General features: G+C 43.3%; 3 protein-coding genes and 1 long non-coding RNA gene across 13 annotated transcripts; 3 read left to right on the top strand and 1 right to left on the bottom strand.

The window, feature by feature from the left end:
• Window positions 1-668: 668 nt before the first annotated feature.
• LOC133920928 (CLIP-associated protein-like) lies at window positions 669-9,859 on the top strand. 2 transcript variants are annotated; one of them, XM_062365573.1, is made up of 18 exons: window positions 669-977; window positions 1,507-1,672; window positions 2,572-2,733; window positions 2,850-2,947; window positions 3,161-3,235; window positions 3,334-3,402; window positions 3,475-3,560; window positions 3,633-3,750; window positions 4,795-4,893; window positions 4,992-5,310; window positions 5,421-7,069; window positions 7,200-7,259; window positions 7,582-7,686; window positions 7,796-7,870; window positions 7,962-8,030; window positions 8,213-8,281; window positions 8,553-8,654; window positions 9,396-9,859. In XM_062365573.1, the coding sequence occupies exons 1-18, from the start codon at window positions 684-686 to the stop codon at window positions 9,543-9,545; spliced, it is 3,765 nt and encodes a 1,254-aa protein (XP_062221557.1). In that variant the 5' UTR covers window positions 669-683; the 3' UTR covers window positions 9,546-9,859. The 2 variants fall into 2 exon arrangements, with proteins under 2 accessions (XP_062221557.1, XP_062221558.1); XM_062365574.1 differs by lacking the exon at window positions 7,200-7,259.
• A 621-nt stretch (window positions 9,860-10,480) lies between these two features.
• Window positions 10,481-18,382, top strand: LOC133920929 (uncharacterized). 7 transcript variants are annotated; one of them, XM_062365579.1, is made up of 7 exons: window positions 10,481-10,538; window positions 13,023-13,188; window positions 13,336-13,412; window positions 13,519-15,276; window positions 15,388-15,541; window positions 15,630-16,280; window positions 17,896-18,382. In XM_062365579.1, exons 2-6 carry the CDS (start codon window positions 13,035-13,037, stop codon window positions 16,274-16,276), a joined length of 2,790 nt encoding a protein of 929 aa, XP_062221563.1. In that variant the 5' UTR covers window positions 10,481-10,538; window positions 13,023-13,034; the 3' UTR covers window positions 16,277-16,280; window positions 17,896-18,382. The 7 variants fall into 7 exon arrangements, with proteins under 7 accessions (XP_062221563.1, XP_062221559.1, XP_062221566.1 ...); XM_062365575.1 differs by lacking the exon at window positions 10,481-10,538 and adding an exon at window positions 11,081-11,589; XM_062365577.1 differs by lacking the exon at window positions 10,481-10,538 and adding an exon at window positions 11,626-12,132.
• A 2,630-nt stretch (window positions 18,383-21,012) lies between these two features.
• On the bottom strand, window positions 21,013-24,876 carry LOC133920321 (uncharacterized). 3 transcript variants are annotated; one of them, XR_009910087.1, is made up of 4 exons: window positions 24,749-24,876; window positions 22,492-22,854; window positions 21,272-21,371; window positions 21,013-21,192 (listed from the first exon to the last, which is right to left on the bottom strand). It is a non-coding gene; the product is annotated as an uncharacterized LOC133920321 (long non-coding RNA). The 3 variants fall into 3 exon arrangements; XR_009910089.1 differs by having other exon boundaries at window positions 22,789-22,854; XR_009910088.1 differs by having other exon boundaries at window positions 22,794-22,854.
• Window positions 24,877-24,995: 119 nt separating this feature from the next.
• On the top strand, window positions 24,996-26,284 carry LOC133920320 (tubulin-folding cofactor A-like). The gene is made up of 4 exons (XM_062364928.1): window positions 24,996-25,094; window positions 25,296-25,449; window positions 25,856-25,942; window positions 26,025-26,284. Exons 2-4 carry the CDS (start codon window positions 25,297-25,299, stop codon window positions 26,121-26,123), a joined length of 339 nt encoding a protein of 112 aa, XP_062220912.1. The 5' UTR covers window positions 24,996-25,094; window position 25,296; the 3' UTR covers window positions 26,124-26,284.
• Window positions 26,285-27,310: the final 1,026 nt, after the last annotated feature.

The raw sequence follows: 27,310 nt of genomic DNA, 5'->3' as shown, positions 1-27,310 counted from the left end.
TCATCATGAAAGTCATTATCAGGGATCATCCCAACACTTCTCTTACTCAATACAAAATTTAGTTTGTAGGACATGTGATCGAAGAATGATCAACTTCGAATATATGTTATGTTTAGCAGAGCTCTGACTCTAAAAATTTCTAGAACTAGTCATCAATAGTTTAGAAACTCTTGAAGCTTGAGCTACGGATAGGTAAAGACTCTTTGATTCTTGGAACCGGTAATTCCTAGTTTCAAAAATTCTTGAAGTCGGAGATGTGAACATATCGAGACTCTTTAATTGGGACATCTAAATTTTATTTTAGACTTAAAAATATATATTTAAACCATTTTATTTTATTTTACAAACTTCAAATCGTATAAACTTGAAACTAGAGCTTTACCGAAAATGATATTATTATAAAAAAATTGATCGACTTTGGAACACATAACCCCCCCCCCCCCAATGAAAGACCTCTGCAGAAGATAGAATTAATTCGAACCTGTGGAATTAATTCTAGCTAAGATCGGAGAGTCGTTGTGCAGTCCGTTTCTTAACGTACAGGAGAGTGGCATTTCCAAACCGCTAAACCCGCGTCTATAAAACCACCGCCCTCCAAAACCCACACCTCGATCGCTGCTTCGTCCCCTTCCCTCCCACCATTCTACATGCACCAACACAAACCCTCCCGCCGGCGAGTCCAGATGGCGTCGCCCGCCGCGGTGGCGCGGCTGCGGGAGCTGGCGCCGGCGCCCGGGGCGGAGCTCTCTGCCGCCGGCGCTGCCGCTCTCGCCGAGTGCTGCACGGGCCTCCTCCGCCCCGGCGGCGGGGACGCCGAGGCCGCGCACGCGGCGCTCGAGGCGCTTTGCGCCGCCGGCGGAGGGGACGCGATGCGGCGCCACGCCGACGGGCTCGCGCCGCTGGTCGTGGGGCGTCTCGGGGACGGCGACGTGGCCGTGCGGGAGGCCGCCAGGAGGTTCCTCGTGCTGCTCATGGAGGTATCGTGCCTTTCGATTTTGTTCACTCTTAGTCGCTCCTTAGAGACTGTAGTGCTGCGAATCCGAAATGATTAATCTAGTTGATTTGCGTGTTGAGCTGTGAGGGTTTTGAGTTAAATATTCGGAATTAGCCCTAACTTAATGTGTGAGCAAAGGAACAAAAAAAAAAAAAATCGAGCAGTTTAGTGTATGCGATTGCGGCATTGCGTCCAAGGATGTGAGTAACTTTTACGAATATAGCATATTTCATTAAAGTATATAGCAGCACATTATTTAATTTGTTTGCTTTTTTTTTCAAATACCTTATTGTCCATAACATTTGATTTTTATTTTACCTTGTGAAATGCACCTTATGTTCCAAAATTTTAAAGGGATTTGTTAGCCGTATTTGTGAAAAAAAAACATATAGAAATACATGTTATAGGTCCCAAAAATGATTGGTTATTGTAAACTGTGTATTACTTTGCATTTATTTAATTATGTGCTTACAAAGTTATGGACCTTGCTCCTTTGATGATTGATGTTGCAGATGAAGGAGACAAATGCAATAAAGGAAAATACAGAGCCAAATTCTTTCTTGCCAGATAATCAACATGATCACTGTATGACAATCGAAAAAGAATCTTCTGATGCCAGTCAAGTAAGAAAAAGTTCCAAAGAAAAGATCAGCATAAGAGACGTCTCACTTCTTGCAGGTATATTGGTCTTTGTTACGCAACAATCATTCAATTTTTCAGAGCCTAATATGTGTAGTTTGTTTCTATATCCAACAAGAGCCCTGTATGAATTACCGTGTCAAAAAGTAGTATCCTATATTCATTCTAAATCCATAATGTAATCTTCTACTTAAAGTAACACTTAAGTGTTGCAAAAAAAGAGAATCCCCCTGCAATATATTGGCTAGTGGGGCTGGTTGTCACCCAACCAACCAAGGTTCAATTCTTTGAGGGGGTAGGGAGTAGAATGCCCTCCGGCCTTATAAGAAGGCTACGGGACCAGAGACGAGTCAAGGTCTACCTAGACGCTCGAACCCTAGTCGGTCAACTCCGTCTCTACTTGAAGACTGACCAGCCGAGCACCAAGGTTCAATTCTCACCTCCTACATATTAATGTTAGGATGGACGTCTTTGCCCCTAGTTGAGTTTTCTTTTAGAGTTGCAAAACCAGATAAATAATAGTCCCAGTAACTGAACCAAATCGTCATTACTGAATATGTAAGTTGGAGTAAATTGGCTGTTTCAATATAGAAATATGGCAGTTAATAAGTTAAAAGGAAAAATGCAAAGACTGGTTTTGTTTTTCTGGAGGGACCCCTTGGTTTCCAACTGAGTATTTGTTTCGAAGTGATCTACACCCAATTTTGATGTTAATCAGTTTTCACCACTAACAGGTTTCAACAATTTGAGTGCCACATAAACTAACTTCTAAGAACAATACAATACTATTTTCTAGAACCGCAAATGTAGGAGCACCGATGCGCTTATTTAGCTACTATTATTGTCTGTCCTATTGTGCCTTGTTACCATTTTTCTATCTTACCATGTTATTAATTTCTGATTATTGGGATATAATCTGCCATCCTTGTTTGGTGCAGGAGAAGGAGACACTACAAAGATACCAGTTGAACCTATAAAGGTTTTCTCTGAGAAGGACCTACTAAGGGAAATAGAAAAAGTAGTATCTACTTTACAGGCAGATAATGAGTGGTCAATCCGGATAAGTGCAATGCAAAGAGTGGAAGGCTTAGTGCTTGGAGGTTCCTAATTGCTTTTTTTTGTGTTGGCTTTACCATACACATAAAATGTTTAAAGTTATCAGTTAAATAAGTGGAGGATTTCTTCTGAGGGCCTTTCTATTTCATCTTTATGCCAGGTGCTGCAGACTATTCAGCCTTCCCCATGCTCCTAAAGCAACTCGTGACCCCTCTAATAACTCAGCTTCTGGATAGGAGATCGAGCGTTGTAAAACAGGTTCGGTCATTTATGGTTCCATGTTCATAGTATAACTTGCTTAATTGTTTGAGAAAAGAGAATTCCGCTTATTAGATTTGCGAACCATTTTTTTAAGATGACAAAATATAATGATATGTAGTGGTTAATGATCCTACTGAATGGAGCAGACAATCTTTCATTATTTGTTTCTGCACTTGCTGAATCTCACTTTTCAATTTTGGATACCTGTAGGCATGCCATTTGCTAAATTTCCTATCGAAAGAGCTACTACGTGACTTTGAACCATGCGCGGAGCTGCTTATTCCGGTAAGTTGTTGCTTCCTTTTTCTATGCATCCACATCTGTTGACAACTATCAGTGCCAGCCTGATATATTTGCAATGACCTTGTTGCTTTAATTTACAGGTCCTTCTCAAGAATGTCGTAATCACCATTCTTGTAATTGCTGAGTCAGCTGATAACTGTATAAAAGAGGTAACACACTGAAGCGCTTGCTCTGGCCATTTCGATTTCATGTCGTTTGATTCTTGTTATGTCTATGTACAGATGCTACGGAACTGCAAGGTAGCTCGTATATTACCAAGGATAATTGAATTTGCAAAGAATGATAGAAGTGCGGTTCTTCGTGCCAGGTATGTGAAGCACCACCATTATGGTATATTGGTAATACTTATCGGAAGCTTAAAAAAGTTTCTGAATTGTAGGTGTTGCGAATATGCAATACTGATGCTAGAGTACTGGGTTGATACTCCTGAAATACAGAGATCAGCTGATCTGTACGAAGACCTTATAAAGTGTTGTATAGCAGATGCAACTAGTGAGGTATTTACATTCTGCCATTAGTTCCTTCTCCTTGTCTTGTTGCCATTTTCTTCTAGAGAAATGCCGGTTTGAATTTTGACTGGGATACCACAAAGTCATCTCTTGCTCCTACAAATTTGGATGGCATTTTAATGAATTAAAAAATCACTAGATACCATATAGATTCATTAAAGAGTAAAGTCTCTAAACTTGTTTGGGGGTGTCATCTAGGTCCTCGAACTATTAATTTGCAGTTTCATGTCCTTGAATTTGCTAAGTGGTTTACTCGAGGTCCAAACCTCCCTAATCAGTGTTGATCCGTCTATGTGGCATCCATGTCACCCAATTTTGCCACCTCGTCATTCATATCATTGCTAGGCCCTCTTTCTTGATTCGGTGCTCGCTCGGCCGCCACACAGAAGGGACTCCCTCTTCTGCATCTTCCACGGGCTGGGGAGGCTGGCCGCCGCGGGGCTGCAGGGGAGGTGGTCGGCCGGACGACTGCTGCTGCTCATGGGGGCCACGGGGAGGTGGCAGGGTGCCAGGGTGGCATGCTGCTGCAGAGAGAGGAGAGAATGGGAGAGAGATGAGCCACTGCCTTGTGGACCCCACAAGTCAGTGTCCATGACACATAGTCAACATGCCATGTAGGCGATTAGATGTTGATTAGGGGCGTTTGGACCTAAGTGACACCTCCGAACGAGTTTGAGGACCGGCTAGTGTACAGGGAACGGAGAAGTGTGATGACTAGCATTGGGGTCAGATCTCTGTATTATTATCGAGATTATATGCTCCACGTTGAACATAAAAGGGGCAAAAGAAAATCTAGTTATGGTTTCTAGTAATCTGCAGATCTTTGATTACTCTATAAGAGAAAATTCTTAGCTAGACTTAGTGCATTTGTTAGTCTTGGGGGCCTGGAGATTGTCAACTGAAAGATGAGTGTGAAGACTCTAATTTTATATTACTGCAGTCCTCTCAACTTTTGATTCTGCTCAAATGGTTTCAATTTATGTTCTTGTTGGGGATGCCCTCAAATTTATTCTGCTCTTTTCAAATTTCAAGGTTCGGTCAAGTGCTAGAGCATGCTACAGGATGTTCTCAAGGACTTGGCCTGAGCGTTCACATCAGCTGTTCTCATCATTTGAACCATCCAGGCAAAAAGTATATCATTAAATTTATCCTAAATTTCCTAAAGAAATTTATCTGACATATTTTCCCAATCACTCATCTAATGTAACTTAATTTTATTAAATATGTAGTTAATAAATGATGAAGATGCTGAGACACATCAAAGGCATCTTCCTTCAGATGAAAGAGTTAAATTAAGGCAACCCCAGCCTAGTTCTTGTATTCCGGCTGTAATGGACAAAGTTGTTAAGGTCGATTCTGGGACATCATTTTCTTCTGTAGACCTGCAACCATTACAGAAACCATACCTCCAGTATGATGATACGACCTCAAAAGGCCCAACTGAAGGCAGTAAAGATGACACTTCAGCTATTGGAAGTTCGTTTGAAGATAGGAGCACCCTGGGAAAGGAAGGAAATACAGCCACAGATACTGACAATTGTGATTCAGGTACTTGCCATGGAAAAACAACTTATCATTCCTGTAAAAGAAAACATGTTTTATTCTTTGTTTAACTGGTAAGATTGGACTCCATTGACTAATTTCTTGCATAAATTCAGACAACAGTGCAGGTGTCAATTCATCGTGTTGTGACCCGCCATCTGCCACTCCCCTTGTAACAGAACCACCTTCAGAAATGTCATTGCCTGATGCAATTGTTGTCACAATTGTTCAAGACAAGGCTGAATGCAGGCCAAATATTGAACATATAAGTTCTCAGCAACTTCGAGCACCAGAGGATCCTTCTGAGTTGACTAGCCTGCCACCTACCATTGATTTGAAAGGATCGGGTAACTTGCTAATGCAAAGTCCTGTTAAAGTAAGCTCTGGTGCCTGCTCAGGTGGAAAACAAGGCCCTCAGCTGGTGGGAAAGCATTGTTTTAGCACCCCTAATAAGAGTGCTGTTTCTAAGGAGCCACGTAATAGTTACACTCCTAACTTCCGGCGACCTCTCTTGAGTAAGCAGATGACAAATTGGTTCTACGCCAGTACCAGAAGTGATTTAGATGAGAAGAAACTCATTTTGGGTGAAATGATCAGTAACATGGATGTGCCCTCATCTCTCACAGAGGCACTTTCTTTAGGACTTAACCCAAGGTCAGATTGGATGATGAGGGTATATGCATTCAATTTCTTAAGACAGTGTTTGCTAGAACGTGGGCCAAAAGGCATTCAGGAAGTTGCACAAAATTTTGAGAAAGTTATGAGGCTTGTTTGTCGATACTTGTATGATCCCCATCACAAAGTGGCACAGGCTGGTCTCTCATCATTAGCTGAGATCATGCCAGCTTTCAAGAAGCCTTTTGAACATTATCTCGACAAGACATTGCCTCATATTTTCTCTCGGTTAAATGATCCGAAGGAATTAATCAAGCGACAATGCTCAGCAATTTTGACACTGGCAAGTGAAATTTATTCCATTGATTCTCTCTTACCCGCCTTACTTCGTTCACTAGATGAGCAGAAATCTCCCAAGTCAAAAATGGCAGTTCTCGAGTTTGCAAATGCCTCTTTTGTAAAATGCACAGTCAATTCCGAAAGCTATTCTAGCAGCAGTTTCCTTAAGCCATGGCTTGGAAAGCTTGCCCTTTTGTTTAAGGATAAAAACAACAAACTGAAGGAGGTTGCAGTGGTTGGTTTCTCATCAATTTATTCTCATTATGATCCTGCATTGATGTTAAGCTTTTTGGTTAGCTTGTCAATGGAAGAACAAAAGCGACTAAGATGGGCAGTGAAGCAGTTAATCCCTACGATCGAAAGTGACTTAGAAGAGTTCTTGCAGCAAAGGAGACATAAGCAAAAGGCGCCATCTTTCGATCCCTTTACTGCTAAATCACCGCTGCATCCTGCATATCAATCTGCTAAATCACCGCTGCATCCTTCATATCAATCTGCTAAATCACCGCTGCATCCTTCGTATCAATCTGCTAAATCACCGCTGCATCCTGCATATCAATCTAATTCTGTTAAGGCTGATGATCTGTTCAGTTCTGCACTCCAGTGTCTCCCAAATATATTTTTGGAATCTGAATCGACTACCGAATCTTATGGTCACAAAGCTGAAATGATGGACAAGAAGTCTAGTACCATGAGGTCAAGTAATGGTCTCCCAAGAAGATCTGACTGTAGTGTGATATCAGATAACACAGGTCAGAGTGCAGGCAGGGACGCTAGGAATATGAAAAAGAACAACTGCCAGGATCATGAGGTAAGCATGATGTTTTGTTTGATCATTATCTTTTAGCTTGTTCTCATTTCTGCAACAGTTAGCGTACTGTGAGTGTCTTTTGAGGTTTCTTTTACATAGTTAGATAACAGATTTCTTTTTGTATTAACAGGGGTCAGTCAGTCATTTGGAAGAAGTTTCTGAGACGAATGAGCACTGTGCGTCCACCAAGGTTAGATTAGACTGCTCTATTCTTATTTCGTGTGTTGTATCACCTTATATTATTATTTTTTCTCGAACTGGCAGGAGAGCTGTCTGTCATTATATTAAAATAGGAGAAAAGATGGGTCCAACAAACGGAAGACACAAAACACACCACACAACTCACACCCACACCACACACAACAATCATCCTCTTACAATTACATTCGCCAATAGAAATCTGGGGGGGGGGGGGACCAACAACCACACCTTATATTATTTTTAAGGGGCGTTTCTCCTCCTCTGGTCAGTTTGTTGGCTGCGACCTCATCTTGCACTCATTTCCATTTCAGAATTTACACCAGATGTCCTCTTCCCTTCTTGAGATGCTTGATGATCCAGATGAGCCCACCAGAGAGCTTGCGCTTTCTCTATTGGTTGAAATTCTTGAAAAACAAGTGAGTGTTTCTGAGATTCCTTAACAGTAGTGACTACTTGTTTCCTACATGTGTCATTATTAATGCCGTCTTCCATGAAAATGACTTCTGCCTTTCCCTTTCCGTCCAGAGAAAGGCAATGGAGAACTGTATTGAGACTCTCATAGTTAAATTGCTGCATGCAACCAAAGACGCTGCCTTGAAGGTACCACAACGACAGTGTTCTTTTCAGCTCGCATTTGCTGATGGAGCCACAAAGTTGGCCTCTCAATCCATAAATGTCATTGTCACTGCAGGTTGTAAACCAGGCCCATATCTGCTTGACAACCGTGGTTACTCAATTTGATCCACTGAGATGCCTTGGGGTACGCTTGTATTGTACTTTGTTAGTGTGAGGGTTATGGATACCTTTTGAACTAAAGCTGAATGATAGAGGCCTTGAACAACTTCTTGTTGTTTTCTTTCTTTTTCCCCCCAAGTATTGTTATATTTTGTTTCCCATTTATTTGTCTAAACCGAATCTTATACTTCTCATGTGAATATACAGGCAATTGCTTCTCAGTTGGCCTGCCAGGATGAGAAAATTCTTATTATCAGCATTAATAGTTTGAGCAAGGTAACCAGCCTTTCAAGTTCTATTGTGTCTATGTTGCTTGTTGCCGGTTTCATCAATCAGATTGTTCTGTTCGTTGGGATCCTCTTTTATCTTGTCCATTTCAATTAGGATCTAGCGGCAAATGTACAACTAATTGTTTTACTTTGACACCCCCCTCCCCCCCCCCCCCCCGCCCCCAAAAAAAAGTATCGTCGTACTTTGACCTTTGTTATTATTAGCTAAGAGGGGTGTACATCTAACTTTAGTGTTCATCATTCTCTCTCTATTGCAGCTTGTAATTCGATTGTCACAGGAAAACCTCATGGCTCATTTGTCAACATTTCTTCCTGCACTTCTGGATGCTTTCGAAAACCATAGCCCATATGTCCGCAAGGTTAATTCACTTCCACTTCTTTTCGATCAGTCACTATCTTTTTAGAAGCTTGTTTGTATTCTTCATCTCCTCCAAATCACTTATAGTAAAAGGTCATAGGAATAATTAGAGATCAATTATAGCCATGCAATCTACCGGTTGCACTAGAAATCAGCTTGATAACTTATGAATGTGTCAACTCGCGTCTGTTCAAGGAAAGGTCACTCCACGGGTAAGCAGACCCTTCGAACTATGTTGGTAAAGCTTCACATAAGAATTATAGTTACAACCTTGACTCCTTGAGCATTTCCAGGTAACCTTGTCGCATATTCAAAGTGTTCAGAAAACCAGAAATTCAGTTACATTTCTTTCGCACATGTTTGGTCTGTCCCCTTCAGCTAACTGGGCCATATCCCTCTTAACTGAGCACAGCTCAGTTCATGAGTAACTTTATTCGGATCCAGTCAACATGGAAATCATGTAACCTCTGCATTTCAGTGGCCATTTGATTGGTGGACCCTTGTTTTTTCATGTGCTCAGTGTGCATCCTGAAGTACTAACTACCTTCTCCATATGCATGCTTACTTGCATATGCATGGATGAATCCACCAAGAAAAAACAAGAAACCATCATCAAGTAGGAACTGCACAAACAGACAAAGAGAGTTAAAACCTGCTGCAGCATGAATCATATATGTTCGAGAGTTTTCCTAAAAAAATCTGATGGTACAACTTCTTACCCTGAGCTGCACCTGCATTGCAGGCTGTCATGGTTTGCCTGGTGGACACATACCTCAAGCTCGGGCCAGCGTTCTTGCCGTATCTGGAGGGCCTGGACAGCGCGCAGCTGCAGCTCGTAACCACCTACGCCAACAGGCTGTCCCAGGCGAGATTCATTGCAGTGGACGGCTGATGCAGGCAGGCAGGCAGGCAGAGGTCGAAGTTTCAAGGCAACGGCAGCGTACTCATCCTCTCTTTATGCCCATGGGTGCGCCAGAAGGGCGCTCTCCTTCACTCCCAATTTATGAGGATAGATTTTGGGAATTACTACCTGTATCCACAAATATGTAGGCAGTGCAGAGTACTACGAGGTACATAGTAATGTTGGCGTTTCGTTTTTCCTCCCCCATCCCTGTTGTAATTTGAAAGTGAAATAAATGGTGGGCAATTGTCCCTGGTCTGTGAAATGAAATTTCCAACTTGTCCAGTTGCTCCTTTGCCCGTACCGCTGCTCATGTCCGCCTGCATCTGCTGATCTGCATCACTGCATGTGCTCGATATCTCATTGCTGATCTACTCCTACTTCATTTGGCAGTCCACCCACAAACTGACCATTATGTGAAGTAACTGAATTCGTAAATGCCTCGTCTGAGTTATCAGCCTTTTTTTCTTTTTTGTAGTGAACTACCCGATGCTGCCTCAAGCAGGTCGATGAACAGAGAAGAAGAGTACTTTATGGCAACACTGTTTTTTCCCCTTTTAAGGCTGATGGCAAAGCTGTTTAGCCCACGGTAATTATAAGAATCTACTGATCTGCTGGGACACATGGTAATTCTTGAATTCAGATCCAAGAGGCTGGTGCCTACCCTGCAAGTTGAAACTCGAGATGATCATTTGTACACAGCTACACATGCATGGCGGTTGGCGAGGCAGGTATGATGCACCAAGCAGGATGCCCAACGGGGCATGGCTCATGAGCACGCTCACGGCTGTCAGGGCAAAAGGGAAACATAGGGTAATGCACTCTATCAATATGTCTTTAGCGAGAAACTTTATCAGCATGGGCTTAGTAGCTCTGGTTTGGGCAATGACAATAGTGCAATGTCCGATGGAGAGCAGAGCACCCCGCAAGGCATTTCAGCCACCCGGCACGTGCGAACCTGCAAAGGCGAAACCAGTGGATAAGGTGAGATAGCTGATAGGAGTGATCTACGCGCTCCCTGCCTTTATAAAAAACACGATGTTTTTGACAAGGTTTAGTCAAAATATTTAGTTTAAAAATCTTAAAACCATGTATAGATTTATTTTGAAAAATATTTTAAAATTATTAAAATTATAAATAAATTTTAATAAAAAATAGTGATCAAAGTTATACCGCAGAATTATCTTATTTAAAACGTGTCGAAGGGAGTAGAACAGTAACTAATAACTGGTACAAGTAGTAGATGCTTATGGGATGGACGGAATCGAGAAAAGAAAAACATCCATCCCCGATTCCCCGAGCAAAGCAGTTGGTAGCACTCGCATGGCACGGCAGTCGTAGAAAAATGGTAGTAAAAGGCCCAGGCCCAGGCCCAGGCTCAGGCAAAGGCGGCCGAGCGACCAAGGATGGCTGCGACCTGCGTGCGAGCCGAGCCGAGCCGAGCGAGCCGAGCAGGAGGAGGAAGAGGAGCGGGCAGCGGAGACTGTAGAGTGAGTGGCGGCAAGTGGAGTGTGGAAGAGAGAGTGCGGGGTGCCGCGGCCCATTAATGAGGCTGCTTCACGTGCCCTGCGACGCCCCCCACCTCCTCCCTCCTCCCCTCTTCAACCGAACTCAGCAGCAGCTCCCTTCCGTGTGCGCCATTGCGACGGAGCCTTGCTAAGTTGCCATCGGCTCCTTACCCACGCCTCACCACCTGCCATTTTTGCCTCGTCTCCCTCCACTCTATGTCGCCACGCGAGCGCTAGTGCCACTGCACTAGTTGCAGGTGGGCCCCGCCCCTCTCTCTCCTCCGATGCACTGGCCGCGGCGGCGTCGCACGCCGGCTCCTCTCGCCTGACGGCTGTGGTCTCAAGGGCCTTGCTGACATCCGTGGCCGGCCGACTGCCGGAATCCGGCACTGGCCCACAGCGACAGGTGGGCGGCGCTCTCGCCGCGGGAAGAGGCGGAGGGGTCGCTAGATCCGCCCTCTTGAAAGGTTGCCGGTCCCGCTTGTCGCCCGCCTCCTCTCGCCGGCTAGCCACGCACTGCTGTGCAGGTCCGTTCCCTCCCTCCCCTTCGCCTAGCTCTTTTCTCTCTGGCAGGTGGTGGTGGTGGTGGTGGGATTTGCCATTTTCGGGGGTGGTGACCGTTGCCTCCGTCGCTTTCGCTCCTAAAAGCGGCGCCTTTTCAGCCGCGCTTTCGATTGATGTAATCATCCTCTTTTGGTTTAGTTTTTTTTACCTCCCTCTCTAATCCAGTCGCGTCGATCACCCACCTGAGACCCAGAGAGACGACTCCTACAGATTGGCATCTAATTAATGCTACTTTACTACTAACCTTGTCTTCTTCCACCACCCAATTCCAAGTTTCTAACCAACCGGCCGGATCCATGGGGACCATCGCCATCGCCTTTACCTCCGCGACCCTCATTGGCCGCGACGATCTCGCTTTGCTGCCGTTGCCGTTGCCATTGCCATTGCCGGGTACTCGCGCGAGCGCGAAGCAGGGGGGGATAACGATTCCATCTTTTCCTTTCTGCCAACCGCCGGGTCCTCTCCGATTCGGTTGTTGCTTCTGCTTGCTCCGTTCCGCCGACCAGGTAGCATGCGCCTCGGCTCCGTTCCGCCCGTCCCGATCACGGGAATTTTACCGCTCTCTTGTCCCCGTCATTTTATTCGTTTTTCTGCTGCAACTGCTTTGATTCGGTCGGTTCTTGCGTCCGTCCGTTCGGGCAAGAAAAAGTTGGTGCCTTTCTTCTGCGCCGCGCTCGTCCTGCCGTCGCAGCTTCCTTGGCGCGTTTGCGGGAGGGGAATACGAGCTGAGCTTTCTTGCTGCGCTTTCCTTTTCGTGTGGATATTCTCAGTTGGACTCGCACCGCATGCGTCTGGCACACGCACGCACACATCTCCGGTGGCGCTCGGTTTGGGTAGGAAATCTCCCCACCTTGGTTGCGACATTCGCAAGTTTCTTCCCGGTCTTCACCGCATTTGCGTGCTAGTGCTAGTGCTAGTAGCATATCGCCCGATGTCAAAGCTTTCGCCCCAGCCTAGTGAAAGGATGAGGCAGCTTTTCACGCAGCGCGTCTTTTTATCTCTGTTCGTCTCTTGTGGCTGCTCCTGCGGCCTTTCGGGGGGCGGAGAAATGTGATGATGGGTTCTTGTGGCATCGATCTGTTCTCTCATCATAGTTCCCTATCGTCCTTTGTTCATTGTTCTTGGAGATCTCTTGTTCTTGTCCTCAGGGAGGAGGTGGGGGATCGCGCTTCACGTGTTGGTTCCTTCCTCCCTCACTGCCTCGTCGTCGGATTTCGTGATGAGGGGCGCTTTTTGGACGCTGTTGTTTTTTGTTCCGTTCTTGGGCGCTTGTCTTGTCCGGTTCTTCTCTCCTCTCTCCCTTCTTTCTGTTCGAAAGTTTCAAACTTTGAAATCTTTGTTAGTATAATGCTGGTATGATTAGGGTATATGATGTGTAATTTATCTGAATTTGCAGTAGGACGGTGTGATGAAAGGGGTTCAGGATAAGAGGCACAAGAAGAAGCAGGAAGTGCAGGTTCTCGCGCCCTTCCCGGGATGTCTGGGGAGGGTGATCAACATGTTTGACCTCAGCAGTGGCGTGGTCGCGACCAAGATGCTCACCGAGAAAGCGCATAGAGATGGTACCTATTTCCCTTACCCCTTCTGCTCCATTTTATTGTCATTTTTGCTAGATTTGTTCTGCTGCCCGGGATGGTGCGTTTCTTCGTCATGTTGTGCAAGATTGTGCGCCGCGAAGGATCTGATGCAATGCAGTATACGCTTTGCAGTTTCTCTGGCTGGTAAAGAGCGGAGTAACACTTTCAAGATGGCAATCAATCCCCCAGCTCAGGTTGAAGATAAACAAGTACGTGAATATGTTTTTTTATTCCTTCGTTTCTGTTTTATTAATAGAAGAAAGCTTCATTGACCGTTGCATTATATGTCTTTTCTTCTTCTCTTGTTTACTGCAGAGAGACTGTCAGGCAAGAAGGCACTCCCCAACTAAAAGATCAAACTCGCCCGGTAAAAGATCCGGTGGGACGCCCGTTAAGATGCTCATGGAGCAGGACATGTGGAAAGAAGGGATGCCTGATGAGGAGCCACTGAATGTTGTTGCAAGACTGATGGGTCTAAATGATGCCCCGGTTCAGCATTCTGACCTTTTATCTGGAAGACAATTGGATAAGGAATATCAGTCTGGCTGGTTTGAAGAGAACAGCCGGAATGTCAAGCCAAAGAAGGAAAGCAAAGGCCACCAGAACCAAAAAGCAGGAGCACGACACCAGTTCACATGGAGTGTTTCAAGTGATCAACATTCAAGAATTAATAGCAGCAAGAGCAGGCACCAAGGGAAGGAGCCTTGTTGTGAGAAGAGAATGTCCCTTGTCCGCGAAAAGTTTGCTGAAGCAAAGCGTCTAGCCACAGATGAGAAGCTTCTTCACTCTAAAGAGTTCCAAGATGCACTGCAGTTTCTAAGCTCAAACAGAGACCTATTCTTGGAGTTCCTCGACGAGCCAAATCCGCTATTATCAAGCAACCATTATGAGTTCCAACCTGTTTCACCACCTTCCGAAATAAAGCAAATAACCATACTGAAGCCATCAGAATTAACGAAGAGAAAAGGCAGCATTCTTGTGGGGAGACAACTATTTTCAGACGGAGATGAAATTGAGCGTAACAGATACAGGCGGCATCAGAGCTTAGATGTTTCCCCAGCAAACTCATTTTTTTCTGAGCCAACAAGAATCGTGGTACTAAAGCCAGGACTTGTAAAGTCCCATGATGCTAGGATTGCAAGGTCTCCATCATCAGCAGAAGAAGATAGTGAAGATGATAGTATGGTGGCAACTGATGAAACGGTATGCTCGAGAAGGTTGGCTAAGGAGATCACTTGGCAAATGAGGATGCGGCTTAAAAACAAGCAAGATGAAGAAAAGATGCTCTCCTGTGAATTCCCTGATTTTTATATTGGAGATGACTCCTTCAGTAAGTCAGAAGTTGAGATCGCAAAAGAAGTGTCTGGCGAAACAAGTGAGGATTTGGAGTTTGGTACCCCTACTTCTGGCCGTTCTTGGGATTTCCTTAGCAGGAGCGGAAGCCCTTACTCTGCATCATGCTCTAGTCAGACATCCCATAGACGGGAACCATCTGTAGTTAGGGAAGGCAAGAAGAAGATTTTAGAGAGATGGTCAATGGTATCATCAACTGTCAGCAGTGACGAAGACAGGGAAGCTCGTAGAAGTACGGGCACACTTGGCGAGATGCTCACCATTCCAAAAGTTAAGAAAGACCAGGAAGATGTTGGGGGCGTAACATTGGAGAGCCAAGTGCCTGAGCCGGAATCTGAAGAGCCTTTCTCATGTTTGCCAAGGTCTCGATCTCTTCCGATTTCGTTGTCTTATGGAGGTGTTGGGTCAAATGGAGTAGCCTCTGGATCTCAAGAAGTCGACAAAGAAAGGATTAGAAAGTCATCATCATTTAGGGAAAAAGTTTCTAGCCTGTTCTCTAAAAATAAGAAATCAGCTCGGGAGAAGGTAGATCCATCTGCCAACGATAGACGCAAGCATGGAGGTGCTCTGATGACTGGTGATGTGAAGGAAGGCTCTGACCATCTTGCACTGAACAATTTACAGAAACAAAATATTTGTGTTAAGGCAGATGAGAATCCTATGCAACCACTCGTGGTTAGTTCGTGTCACACTAATGATACGGCGGACATCGCTGCCAAGGTAATCTAACACTTTATGCATCTTATTACAGCTGGTGTTCATGATTATTGTACCATCACTCCTGTAGCCATCCAAAGTTCATAATATGAACATTTGGCTTTGTTGTGTCAGGATATTTCTTCCATGTCAAGTTTTGGCGCCCAAGGAATCTTTGGTGACATTCAGGACCAACCAAGTCCTGTATCTGTACTAGATGGACCATTTATCTGTGATAACAGTAGGAGGCTACTGTACTCATCTGAAAATTTTATCATTGCATCCCCACGTAAGGCTGGAAACCCATTTCATCAAACTTTTAACTGAGTTTTTTTTTCATAATCTATATTTATTGTCATCTCTACATGTACGTGCAGAAGCTTTATCCAGATCTCCTCTTATCGGATCATTTTCACGGTCCCTGTCATGGGAGGATCCACCACCGGAAGTAATGTCCCCAAATTCTCTGAGACTTTCAAGGCTTTTCTCTAAGGCTGATGAAGATCTAGACTCGTTGACATTTATCCAAAAGTTGGTCCGCTCTACCGACATGGATAGAGAAGGTTGCATATTAGCTGTCCCTTTGGATCCAAAGTTGCTTGAAAAGTTTTCTGGTTACCAGGAAGAAGGAATTAAGTTGAGGGAAAGGCGGTCAAAACAGAGGTTCCTTTTTGATGCCATCAATGAAGCACTCACTGAACTTACTTGGACAGCAGAATTGGCTGCGTACCCGTGGGGTCGGTCGTGCTCTTTGGATCGCAGGGATTGCCAGAATGGTTTCAGTAATTCGGCTGCTGAGGAAATTTGGCGAGTCATAAGGAACTGGTCGATACTCGACAGCTATCCTCCTGGCGAAGCTATTGAAAGAAATCTCTTGTTGGAGATGATACTTAAGAGGGAGGTGGCGGGAATGGCTAGTGCTGACACGACACGGTTAGAGATATTTGGAGTCAACACTATGGTTTGTGCAATGGTTTTGGAGGAGCTGGTTGAAGAGATACTAGTAGATCTGACTAATAACTAGCGAGGTACCTTCACCCTCTGATTTTATTTTGCCTCTGCTCCCTAACGTTGCTGTCCACGTGATACTTGCTGCTGTAACATTGCTTCATTTATGATGTGATGCCAAATGTGCATTTGCCTTTTTTTTTTCCTTTCCCTTCTCTGATATTTGCCAATCTGTTACAATTAGCTGATCTATTTTCATGCTTTAACAATGAATCATATCAGTGCTGTGTTTATTAGTTTTTTCCTCATACAACACAAGACAAAAAAAAAACAATGAATTACATCGCTCCATAGTGAGATGTTGATGTTGCTTGCGGTTAAGATTGTCTCATCCAAGGTTGAGAAAGGAGAATAGAAACAAAGAGAAAAATAGTTCCATTGTCTCCTTTGTGGGGACTTGTAGGATCAATCAGTTCAATGTATGATCTGGTGCATAAGACATGAAAACATGCACATGGCATCTTTTAGAGCCTGTCAACACAACTCACAAGGCAAGATAATCTTGTTAGGATGCGTGTCAACTGTTAATTATTTATTTGAGCAGTCTTTTGTTTAATCCAAGGATAGAGCCTATGCCACCGGCCTGAAACTTGGTACCCTACTAACAGTTAGACAAATGTTGGTTGGCCATTGGCATGATTTGGTGAATCAGACAGACAAGACAACCACCTTGCCCTGGCCGTGAGATTGGAACATTTTGGGGTCTGCATAAACAAAAAACTACTACAACTACATATCAAATTGATTTACAAGTGGGAACTAGTTTTAGCTGAATCTGAAACCAAGGCATCAAACATGGAGCTGTTGTTTTGCCATGGTGTCTCGTGCCATTCCAGTTAAACAATTTGACCCATCCATATTGCTGCTACTTTAAGGAAAGAAACTTGCTGTTGCTGTCTGGTTGTATTAGGGTTGTGGATGCGTGTATGCCTGGCCATTGCCATGTGGGCTACTGTTTGCTCCATGTGGGCGTGCCACGGGGGCCCACATGCCAGGCAGATCAGATGGCTGTATGCTGATACCGGGGACGACCTCAGCTGCTACAGGTTACTGGGGACCTGGAAGAGGGCCAATGGCGGTCTGTTACCCTGTTTATCTTTTCAGGCCGCAACATGTGAATTTCTGGAGCACCTGCTGTTTAATTTCACCATCCTGACTGACTGGCCACCCTGCTTGCAAGTTGACACTGCTCTCTAACAGTCTCTTGTTTCCAGGCCAACTTGTGACTGTTGTTACATTGTCTGGTCTCTCCGGTAATAAATGATATAGTAGTTGCATGGGAACTGTAGTTGCAGGGTAAGAAATGTTGTGCCTCTTGTCTTGTCTTATGGTGGTTGCTGCCAGCCCAGTCTGAACTCTTCTCGTACATGTGAACAGTATAGCTAAAGCGTATGCTGACTGGTTCACAAAGTAAAAAATAAAGCATACGCAAACCTGTGCATTCTGTGTCTTTTTATGCTGTTGTTACTAGCAGCACTTGTTACTTCAGAATCTGCCACTTCAGCTTAATGCCTGGGTGAAACCTAGGGAAGAGTTTATGCATACTTGTACTGCGTGGTGTGATCATGTGAAGCTATGATTGAACAGTGGTGGGTGCAGTGTTAAGATATGTGTGCCCTTCTCCTGCTTTTGCAGTGCGTCCACTCTCTAGCCGCTGCCATCTGCTGGAGACCTGGAGTGGAGTGCTTGGCAACCAGAGTTTGAAGGGAGAGCAAACGATCACGGATGGCAATAGATGCGGCGGGAGCAGGAGGAGGTTCGGTTTGAAATTTGCCCTTCTCCTGCAGGCTGCAGCTCCATATCAAATTATAGATTTGTGGTGTGTATTTCTTGTTTGGCCGGGGTAGTAGCTATGATTGTTCTTCATATTGAAGTGTACAGTGTGAAGGAAACAGGGTAGGGGAGGAACACAGCACAATGGTATCTGCTTTCCTACTGGTCCTCATCTGAAAAAGGAAAAAAGGAGGTTGCTTTTTTTATCTGCCAATGCAGACTCTGCTCAGTGCTCTCATCACTCCCTCTCTGCCAATCCCTGCAGAAATTAATCTGCTGTACTTATCAGTAATGATGGAGGAGGTTGCTGTAACACTTGTTTCCTGGGAAATTCATTTATGAACCTAAATTTTGCGTTCGAGATGGGCTACGATTCACGATCGCATCGGATCGGACGGTTCAGAACCCCTACGCCATGCAATCCTTGCGCAGCTGGATATCATTTGGGTGTTGCCGTACCCTCAATAGTGCTGTAGTACTCCTTACGTTTTGGATATACAGTATTTGATACGTACATTTGGTCTGTATTTTTAACTAGAACATATTTATATAATCAAGTTTATAATATTATAAAAGCATTTTTAAGACAAATCCACGCATATAATTTTTATATTTTGAAACTAAATATTTCAAAAAATTATGATCAAAATTTAAAATATTTGAGCAGACTTGCATAAAACATTATGTATTTATAATTAGAGGGAGTACTCAATTGCAGATCGAGACTTTTTGCTGCTTTGTCCATGCATTCACGAGCTAAGCCAGCATAGGTGATGGATGGCTTGTAGTACTCCGGATAGCTCTAAGCGTGCACGTGTGCTCTCTCTCGATCGGACGGTCGCTCCTTGTCACGCTGCAAACACGTGTCCGACTTATGATGCGTGCTTAAGCTGGAGCATGAGCACACACGCCGGTCGGTATATGCATGTACATGTAACTGCACTTTACAGCTGCTATATACGCGTCTCGTGAGCGTCGTCTACAGATCTACGGTAGCAAACAGTACAAGTTTTTGGTAGCCCTGCGCTCGAGCGTGCGGCTCCGCACGTGTATGGTCGGCTAGCTATAGTTGTATGTGCTACAATCGTCTCTGGTATGAGCCGAACTGATGAAGTGGGCTGTTGGCTGCCAAGTTAAGAGAAAAAAGCCTCGTAAATCGCCACATGCACATGCAAATGGGGCTAAAATTGCAGCATGTAGCAAACACGATTGTAGTGTGGTGGTGAGTGCTGCCGTTGTGCAGTCCATCCACCAGGTTCCACACAGCGTGTCGGTGTTGCACTAGCCTCGTTTGCTCACGTGAAGCCATAACTCAACCTCTGAAAAGTATGTGCTTTACATTTCTATATGTAGGTGTAGACCTAGGGTGTGCGTGCATACGTGTGTGGTAGGCGTGAGTTTAACACATGTTTAGATATTATACTTATGCTCAGATTAAGAGGCCTAAAAAAAATTGTAACTTGTATTTAGCCCCTATTTATTTTGATTTTGATTATAGATTCCAATCCTAAAAGTAAAAACAAAAACAAACAATCACAGCATAAAAGTTAATTTTTACAATATGCGAGTCAAATTATACTACAAAATCACACAATTCACAATCTAATAGAAAAAGTTTACACGAATTCTATGTACTTATACTGTATTCTCACAATCTAAAATTAAAGCAGCATGCCCATAGTAACACCCCGGCAGAAACCTAACAGCGCCACGTCGGTATTTGCATAAGCAACTGTGCTTGGTCCATGCTTCAGGCCTGAATCTGAGGACCAGCAGCTGGCTTTATTTTCCGGCCGGGTCATCACAAAGTCTGCGACGCAACCACCGCCAGCAACAACAACACCTGGGAAAAACTCGGCACGTACTTAAATACCAACGCGCAAGAAGCGGATCAGGGAAAGATGCTACCAACGCTGCTGCGTGCATTATATTGGGCGATCGACGCTGCAACTGCATTACTGCATGCATGCCAGACCTACCGAGGCAATCCGTATTCAGTTCCCCGGCCGGCAGTTCAGTTGTGTGCACCTATCCCATATACTCAGACATTCCTATGCACTAATGATGAATTAATGCAGATGATTACTGCTTGTACAGTAAATGAGTCTGTGCTACAGCACTACACATTACGGTAACTATTGTATCACGTGACTATAGCAGTACCGTAACGCTAGATTTGATACGTCCATTGTGAAATCAACTACGGTGGCAACTACAGAGGATCTAATAAAAAGACTCAAAATTTGATACGTCCATTGTGAAATCAACTACAGTGGCAACTACAGAGGATCTAATAAAAAGACTCAAATCTTCTGCATTAATAATGAATTAATACAAAGGATTACTGTTTGCCATTGATGGCAAGTGACCAACCAAACCGATTGCAGCACCAAACTGTGTGGGCAATCTCTCCTTATCTGCTGGCTAGGACATACTACAGATCTCGGCTCCCCAGTGGTCCAATTCCATCCCATCCATCACCTAATTCACACTGCTGCCCTCTCACACACTGTACTGATCTGACTCGCTGGTCACATGCATGCAGCGTACAGATATACAGTATATACATATGCATGCAGCATACAGATATACAGTATATAGTTATGCATGCAGCGTACGTACGCAAGTATACACACACATCTCGACAGTGCATCTTTACTGCCAAAGCAAACTTTTGCCTGTAGCATGCGACTGGTCCATCCTGCAGCCCGGCGCTCTGGCTGTGGATATCAAACAGGATTCACGGCTAAGTTAGATGATCTTCAACTTATATTCTCTTTATTTTATTTATTTTCTAATTTTTTTTCTCATTCTTATTTTCTTTATCTTCTCTCGTCTTTAATAGCTTCACTTTGAAAGAAATCACAAAGAAAAAGAAAAGAGAATTCTATTATGAAGAGAATGATCTTATAAATCCTTTTGTAACAATAACTATGAAAAAAAACTGTTGAAATGTTGAAAGGAAAAAAATCCCTTCTCAACTCATCTCCGAAGAAAAACCGTTAACTATAGCCTTAGGACGATTGATCCTGCTGGAAAGTGGCGACGGCCAGCCGATGGTGAGAGAAGCCATATATATCGCTAGGGAGAGTAGCCCACAGCAGCAGTAGCAACAACAACGACGCTCCAAGAACTGGCAGGGACTCTCATCAACTGCTGCTGCTATTCGCCCACAAACACATCATGTGAGATGAGTAAATGAACAGGTGCGTGAAAGGGTGCATGAATGCGTACGTACACATGACCAATGTCCCCCACAGGCACCAGAGTTAGTCCCCCACAAACACATGCCATGCATACGGAGTAACGGCTCTGCTGAACGATGTCCCATCAGAGATCTGTTGCATGCGACATTAAAGTATGGGGAAAATGTAAAAACACCCTAAAAGTCATTTAAAATTTGACTTCACCCTCAGAAGTTGTTTGGTCGCAAAACCCTCAAAAATTCAGCTTCGTTATAACCCAAAAAAATTAAAAAATTAATAAAATCATAAAAAATTCTAAAAAAACTAGAAACAATTCTAGGAACTTCTGTGATTTTTTTTTTCAAAAATAACATACTTTGTATCATATTTTATGGAGAGGAAGTTTTTAAAAAAAGAAAAACGTGCAATTCATTTATTAATTCGAGTTAAATGCATAGTTAATTATTTACTAATCCAAAAATCATGAAACCAATTTTTTTTAGTCTTCTTACATGATTCTCTGTCTTCTAAAAATACATAAAATCTTGAAATAGTTATTGTAACGTGCTGGATTGAGTAAATATGTTGCAGATAGATTAATTCATAACTAATACATAACATCCCAAAATTAGTGAAATCACTTTTATTAGATTACTTAAACAATGGTTTGTGTAGAAAAAATAATGGTAGATATGACAAAGTTAAAATAACATGAGTTAATAAATGAGTTGCACAAGTCTTCTTACATGATTCTCTATCTTCTAAAAATACATAAAATCTTAAAATAGTTATTGTAACGTGCTGGATTGAGTAAATGTGTTGCAGATAGATTAATTCATAACTAATACATAACATCCCAAAATTAGTGAAATCACTTTTATTAGATTACTTAAACAATGGTTTGTGTAGAAAAAATAATAGTAGATATGACAATGTTAAAATAACATGAGTTAATAAATGAGTTGCACATTTTTTTCAAACTTTCTCTCCATAAAATATGATGCAAAGGATATTATTTTTGAAAAAAAAATCACATATGGTCTTAGAATTATCTCTAGTTTTTTTAAATTTTTTTATAATTTTTTATTTTTTTTGAATTTTTAGGGGTTTTTGCATCAAAACCGAAATTTGGGGGGGGGGGGGGGGAGGGGGGTTTGCAACAAAACAACTTCCGGAGAGATACTTTTGGGGGTGTTTTGCATTTTTTTCCTTAAAGTATCAGCTAGCACGCAAGAAGAAAAGGATATTATAGCTAATCCAGACTAGATATTACCTACTGTACTGCTACAAGCTGATCGAAACAAGTGAGATATTTGGACCAGAGTAGTGTATAGTACGATTGATCCTTGCTTGGGTTCACTCTATTAATTCCTTTTCAGGGAAGAAGGTTTCGATCCATTCCTCAAAGGAGATAGTGAGGATTACTCATCCATGCATCAAAATCACACACAAGAAAATTACCATGCAATGCAAGAGTCGTAGTAGTAGTGTTTTGGTTAGGCTCAAATACATGCAGAAGTACGCCTGCATATATTATTAAGGACTGCAGAAAAAGGCAAAAGGGATCCACCTTACCTCATCAGCTCGAAGATATCGTTTGTGATCTTGGCCTATTCAACAACGGCTTCGGCTGCAACTGCCCAGTGAAGTACATTATTAGCCGCAATCTTAGCACACAAAGTGGCCAGATGGTCCAATGCAGTACAGGCACACTTGGACTGTAGCTACTCTACAAACAACGGCGACCACAGCAGTACATTATAGTTATACACCTCGGTTTCCTTCCATCAACTACAGCAGGATCACACCACTGCTCATACGAAACATTCACGAGGAGTCACCTCGCTTCTATACATAAGTTGCATCGGTAACAATACCTTTTTGTACTCGGACACAACATTATATAACAGTAGCAATACAATGCACAAATTCAGCTCATAATTCAAGGCTCTTATGCATGTGTGCCGAAACGAAGACTAGTTTCTTTCATGATTAAGTTTTCGCAACATGGTCTAGCTGGCTGAATGTAAGACAGCATGGCAGACAGGTAGTATCCATTTTGTGACCAATATCAGTGATAAATATTTTCAACCCCTACAGATTGTTGAATGATGGCCCTTTAATTCAGAGATACTGCAACATAGCAGATTTTCCTAAACATATGCACTCCTTTACATGTTTGATTTTTAAATAATCCCACAGCCTGGTCTATCAGATAGATTGGAATCCTTAGAATCTACTTGGGGCATTTTAATCCATTAAAAAAAAATCAGCACTGATCTATGCTACCACGAAGCTAACTGCAGGTTTCCCCGCCAATCATGGGGTGGTATATTACCATCAATCCATGTCAATTTTCAATTAAAACCATGACATGGATATACAACTTAGTAGCTGATAGTGGATTTAATAATGTGTCATGCCTAACATAGACATGCTATATTTAGTTGTACATCACATGCGTGTGGTGCTGGATCTTGATTAATTATCCCCACCAAGTTAGCCCAGGAGAGAGGGCATGGATGACATAAATCAGCAGGAACCTATGCTTAATAGCTCAGACAGTACAAGCCTACTTGAGGTATGAATAGCTACGTGTGATAGGCTGGAGACCTAAATGGATGTATTAACAGACAGACTAAACCGGGTGTTGATAGGCAACTCTGCTTGAAAAAACTGCATTCTCTAATACTCTGCTGTCTCTGCAGGAAGACAGTGTACATGTTGCTAGCTGCTAAAGTAATGCTCCGAAGCTCAAAATGGTATCATCTCAAAGAATTCGTTCGCAAAAAAGATATTATCTCAAAGCATGACTACACACGCGGAATAAAATTTGTGTGCCAGTGACTAGGGTTTGAAAATGCGACGGTAATCGCTCGGTTATCACGGTTACCGGCCAATTCGATCCGCACCGTATTTAGAAACTGAGCGGTTACCGATCAAACTCAATTTCAAAATTAAAAAAAAATCAAAAATTTGATAAAATTTGATCGGTTTCTACCGAATTACTGTACGGTTACTGACCCGGGTGGTTTCAGGGTCTATCAAATTTGTGAACCTGCAAGTGACCCACCAACTAGCAGCGAGTTTCAGTTAGTATAAAGCTCCTAGGAGGAATTATAATTTTATATTGACACAACAGGTTTAAACTACACAAGTTACCCACCATCCCCCTGAATCTTGTCCCTGATCATCGCGGACGAAGCAATCATAGCATCCAAATTAACACACTTGTGACTAATCAACCCCAATGTTCTCGGCGAACCCCATAGGCCGCATGTGAAGAAGCATCTGAACCAAATGGCCGGTACGAGATGAATCAATCAACGATTCTCATTTTTCCAATCAAACCGAATCACCAGCTTCCAGACAACAAATAATTCACTGTCAAACCAAACAGCTAAAACTTGGCAGCAACCAAAACTGCGAGATCACGAACCAAAACCTAATTGCACATTTACCAGCAAATCCCGGGACGCAGTCAAAATAACCACGGCAAGGAACAGAGAGGAGGGGCGGAGACGGAGTACCAGTGCCATACGCCGGGGAGAGCGGTGGCGCCGGCGCGGCCTGGGTTGGAGTCTCCGAGACGCCGACGGCCTGGGCAGGCAGAGGGGACGGCGGTTTCTCGCAGCTCCGGCCCAGAAACTGACCCAATCACCCCAGTTTAGAGACGACGTGGCGGGCTGGCCCATATAGCATCTGGGTGGCCCAACTGGGCCGAACGAGAGGCCAAACGATCAAGGCCGTCCATTGCACGACGAACGGCCGTCGGGGGGCTAGTTCACTGCCACCCACCACCACTGCAGCCCCACGAGGATCTGTCCACTTCCAGTAGCCGCGCCGCCGCGAGAAGTCGCCGGAGAAGACCCTAAGGTACGCAGGTCACCGCCTTCTGACCTCTCAATCCTAATCTTCACCTCCTCCGTGTCTCCATCGCGCCACAAAGAAGGACAAGGATCCGATCCATTTCAGGATTCTCATTTCTTTTATGGCCATCCTCGTCACCCCGTTTCCTGGATCCCGATGCTTCAAGTTGCTGTTTGTTTGATGCGTTTTCCCTTTCCTGCATTCTAGGATGGCGACCCTGAGGAACCTGAAGATCAAGACGTCGACGTGCAAGAGGATCGTGAAGGAGCTGCGCTCGTACGAGAAGGAGGCGGAGAAGGAGGCGGCCAAGACCGCCGACATGAAGGAGAAGGGCGCCGATCCTTACGATCTCAAGCAGCAGGTGAGAAGTCTTCTGATAGCAAGCTTTGTTCTTTTCTCGATGCAGCTATTGATCTCCCTGCATTAGTACTGCATCTCACCCTGTGAGGCTGTAAGGATAGCAGGATTAGATGACTCTTGACTTTGAGCATTGCTGTTCTCTTTGTTCTTCGACGGTTAGAAGATAATTCGGGATTCTATTCAATCCTAGTTTACTTTTTTCCCCGGCATAGAAATGAAATATTGCATTGAATCAAATTCCCATTTCTCACATGTATTGCATTCGTCAGGCTACTTGAAGAGTTCTTAAGTGTTCTTTTTTTTCCTTTCATGTAACTGAGATTGTGAAAGGTCATTGTTAAAATCGTCTGATGATCTGATCTCGTAACTTTTGTGGAGTAACTGAAACGTGAACTTTACCTCTGCAGGAGAATGTTTTAGCTGAGTCAAGGATGATGGTCCCAGACTGCCACAAGCGACTTGAAACTGCATTGACAGACTTGAAAGCAACACTGGTACCATATAACAAAAACCGTATCTACGTCCGAAAGTCGTGTGAACTTTTCTTCATCCACTCCAACGATTATTTCATTGCAGGCTGAATTGAAGGAGTCAAATAAGCAAGGTGCTGAGATTGGAGAAGCTGAGAGTACAATCGCGGATGTTGAAGCTGTAGTCAAGCCAACAGAAGATTAAGTTCAAAATTCCCAGTTCGCCGAACTTAGCAAGCATCCTTCTTGCTCTTGTTGAGACCTTGTGAGCTCATTACATGAAATATTGAGATGTGTTTGATGTGAACTCATGTGCCTGTATCATGACTTAAATTTAGAAGATGCTGCCCGGAATTGTGTTTTCTCGTCGTGCGTGTTTTCATTGCCAAGAAGACATGTCTGATTCTGCCACTTAGAACCAAACATCATATCTTGTGGCAGGGGCGGACCCAGTACACGGACATGGGTGTATAGATGTATACTCAGTATTTTTGCAAAAACAATCTCGGTTAATAGTTATAATACATGTATATATTTGTAATTGGGCTAGCCTACATATATTTTATCACGAACTCGTTAAATAGCTTAGCGTCATCCCAGCCTGTTTGGACTCTTCTCCACCCTTCCTGTTTGGGCTGGTATGCTCCAAAAATGCGTGGAACCACGACGTTGACGCCTTCAATGCTCCAAATCAAGCGAACAGAAGCCAAACATGCGGAACCACAACGTAAATGCCTTCTGTGCTCCAAACCGAGCGAATAGAAGCATCGAATGGTTGCAATCTCAATTATATATTCCATACATAAATCTTCAAAACCTAATAAGATTATAGAACCTAACATCACAGTTTACAGACCACTAAAAAGGTATCACCTCCATCTTAAAACAAATGACATTTTAGCCTCCACTACAATGTACAAAATATATGATGTTTTACGATTTTGAGGTAACTTTAGCTCAAGTTTTCCAATCTTATTCTCTCCATCAAGTAACTTACTTACCAATACAAGTCTTATTTCACACGTAATAAATGATATTAAAATAAAGTAAAATAATCATTTTATCGTTCACCTTAATATACTTACGCTCAACTCTAAAACACCATCTATTTTGAGACGGAGAGTGTACCAATTTTGAAACACCAAACATGTAGCCTAGCTAAACCAAATAAACACATAGTACTTCACACAAAGCCAATTCTGATTAAAAAAAAACACTATACATTCTCTAATTCACAGCAAGCAAAGAACATTAGTGTACATATGCACACCAAACATTTTTAAAAAAATACTCACAATTTGCGAAAATATTCAAAATAGTAGCTCAAAAAAATAATTTGGCTTATAACTCAAACCATTTGTACTAACTCCATACAACTACCACTTCCCTAAT

This window comes from Phragmites australis, chromosome 6, assembly GCF_958298935.1.
Source record: "Phragmites australis chromosome 6, lpPhrAust1.1, whole genome shotgun sequence".
Lineage (NCBI taxonomy): Eukaryota > Viridiplantae > Streptophyta > Magnoliopsida > Poales > Poaceae > Phragmites > Phragmites australis.
Note: the sequence above shows the minus strand (reverse complement) of the source record. Positions and strands in the feature narration are given on the sequence as shown.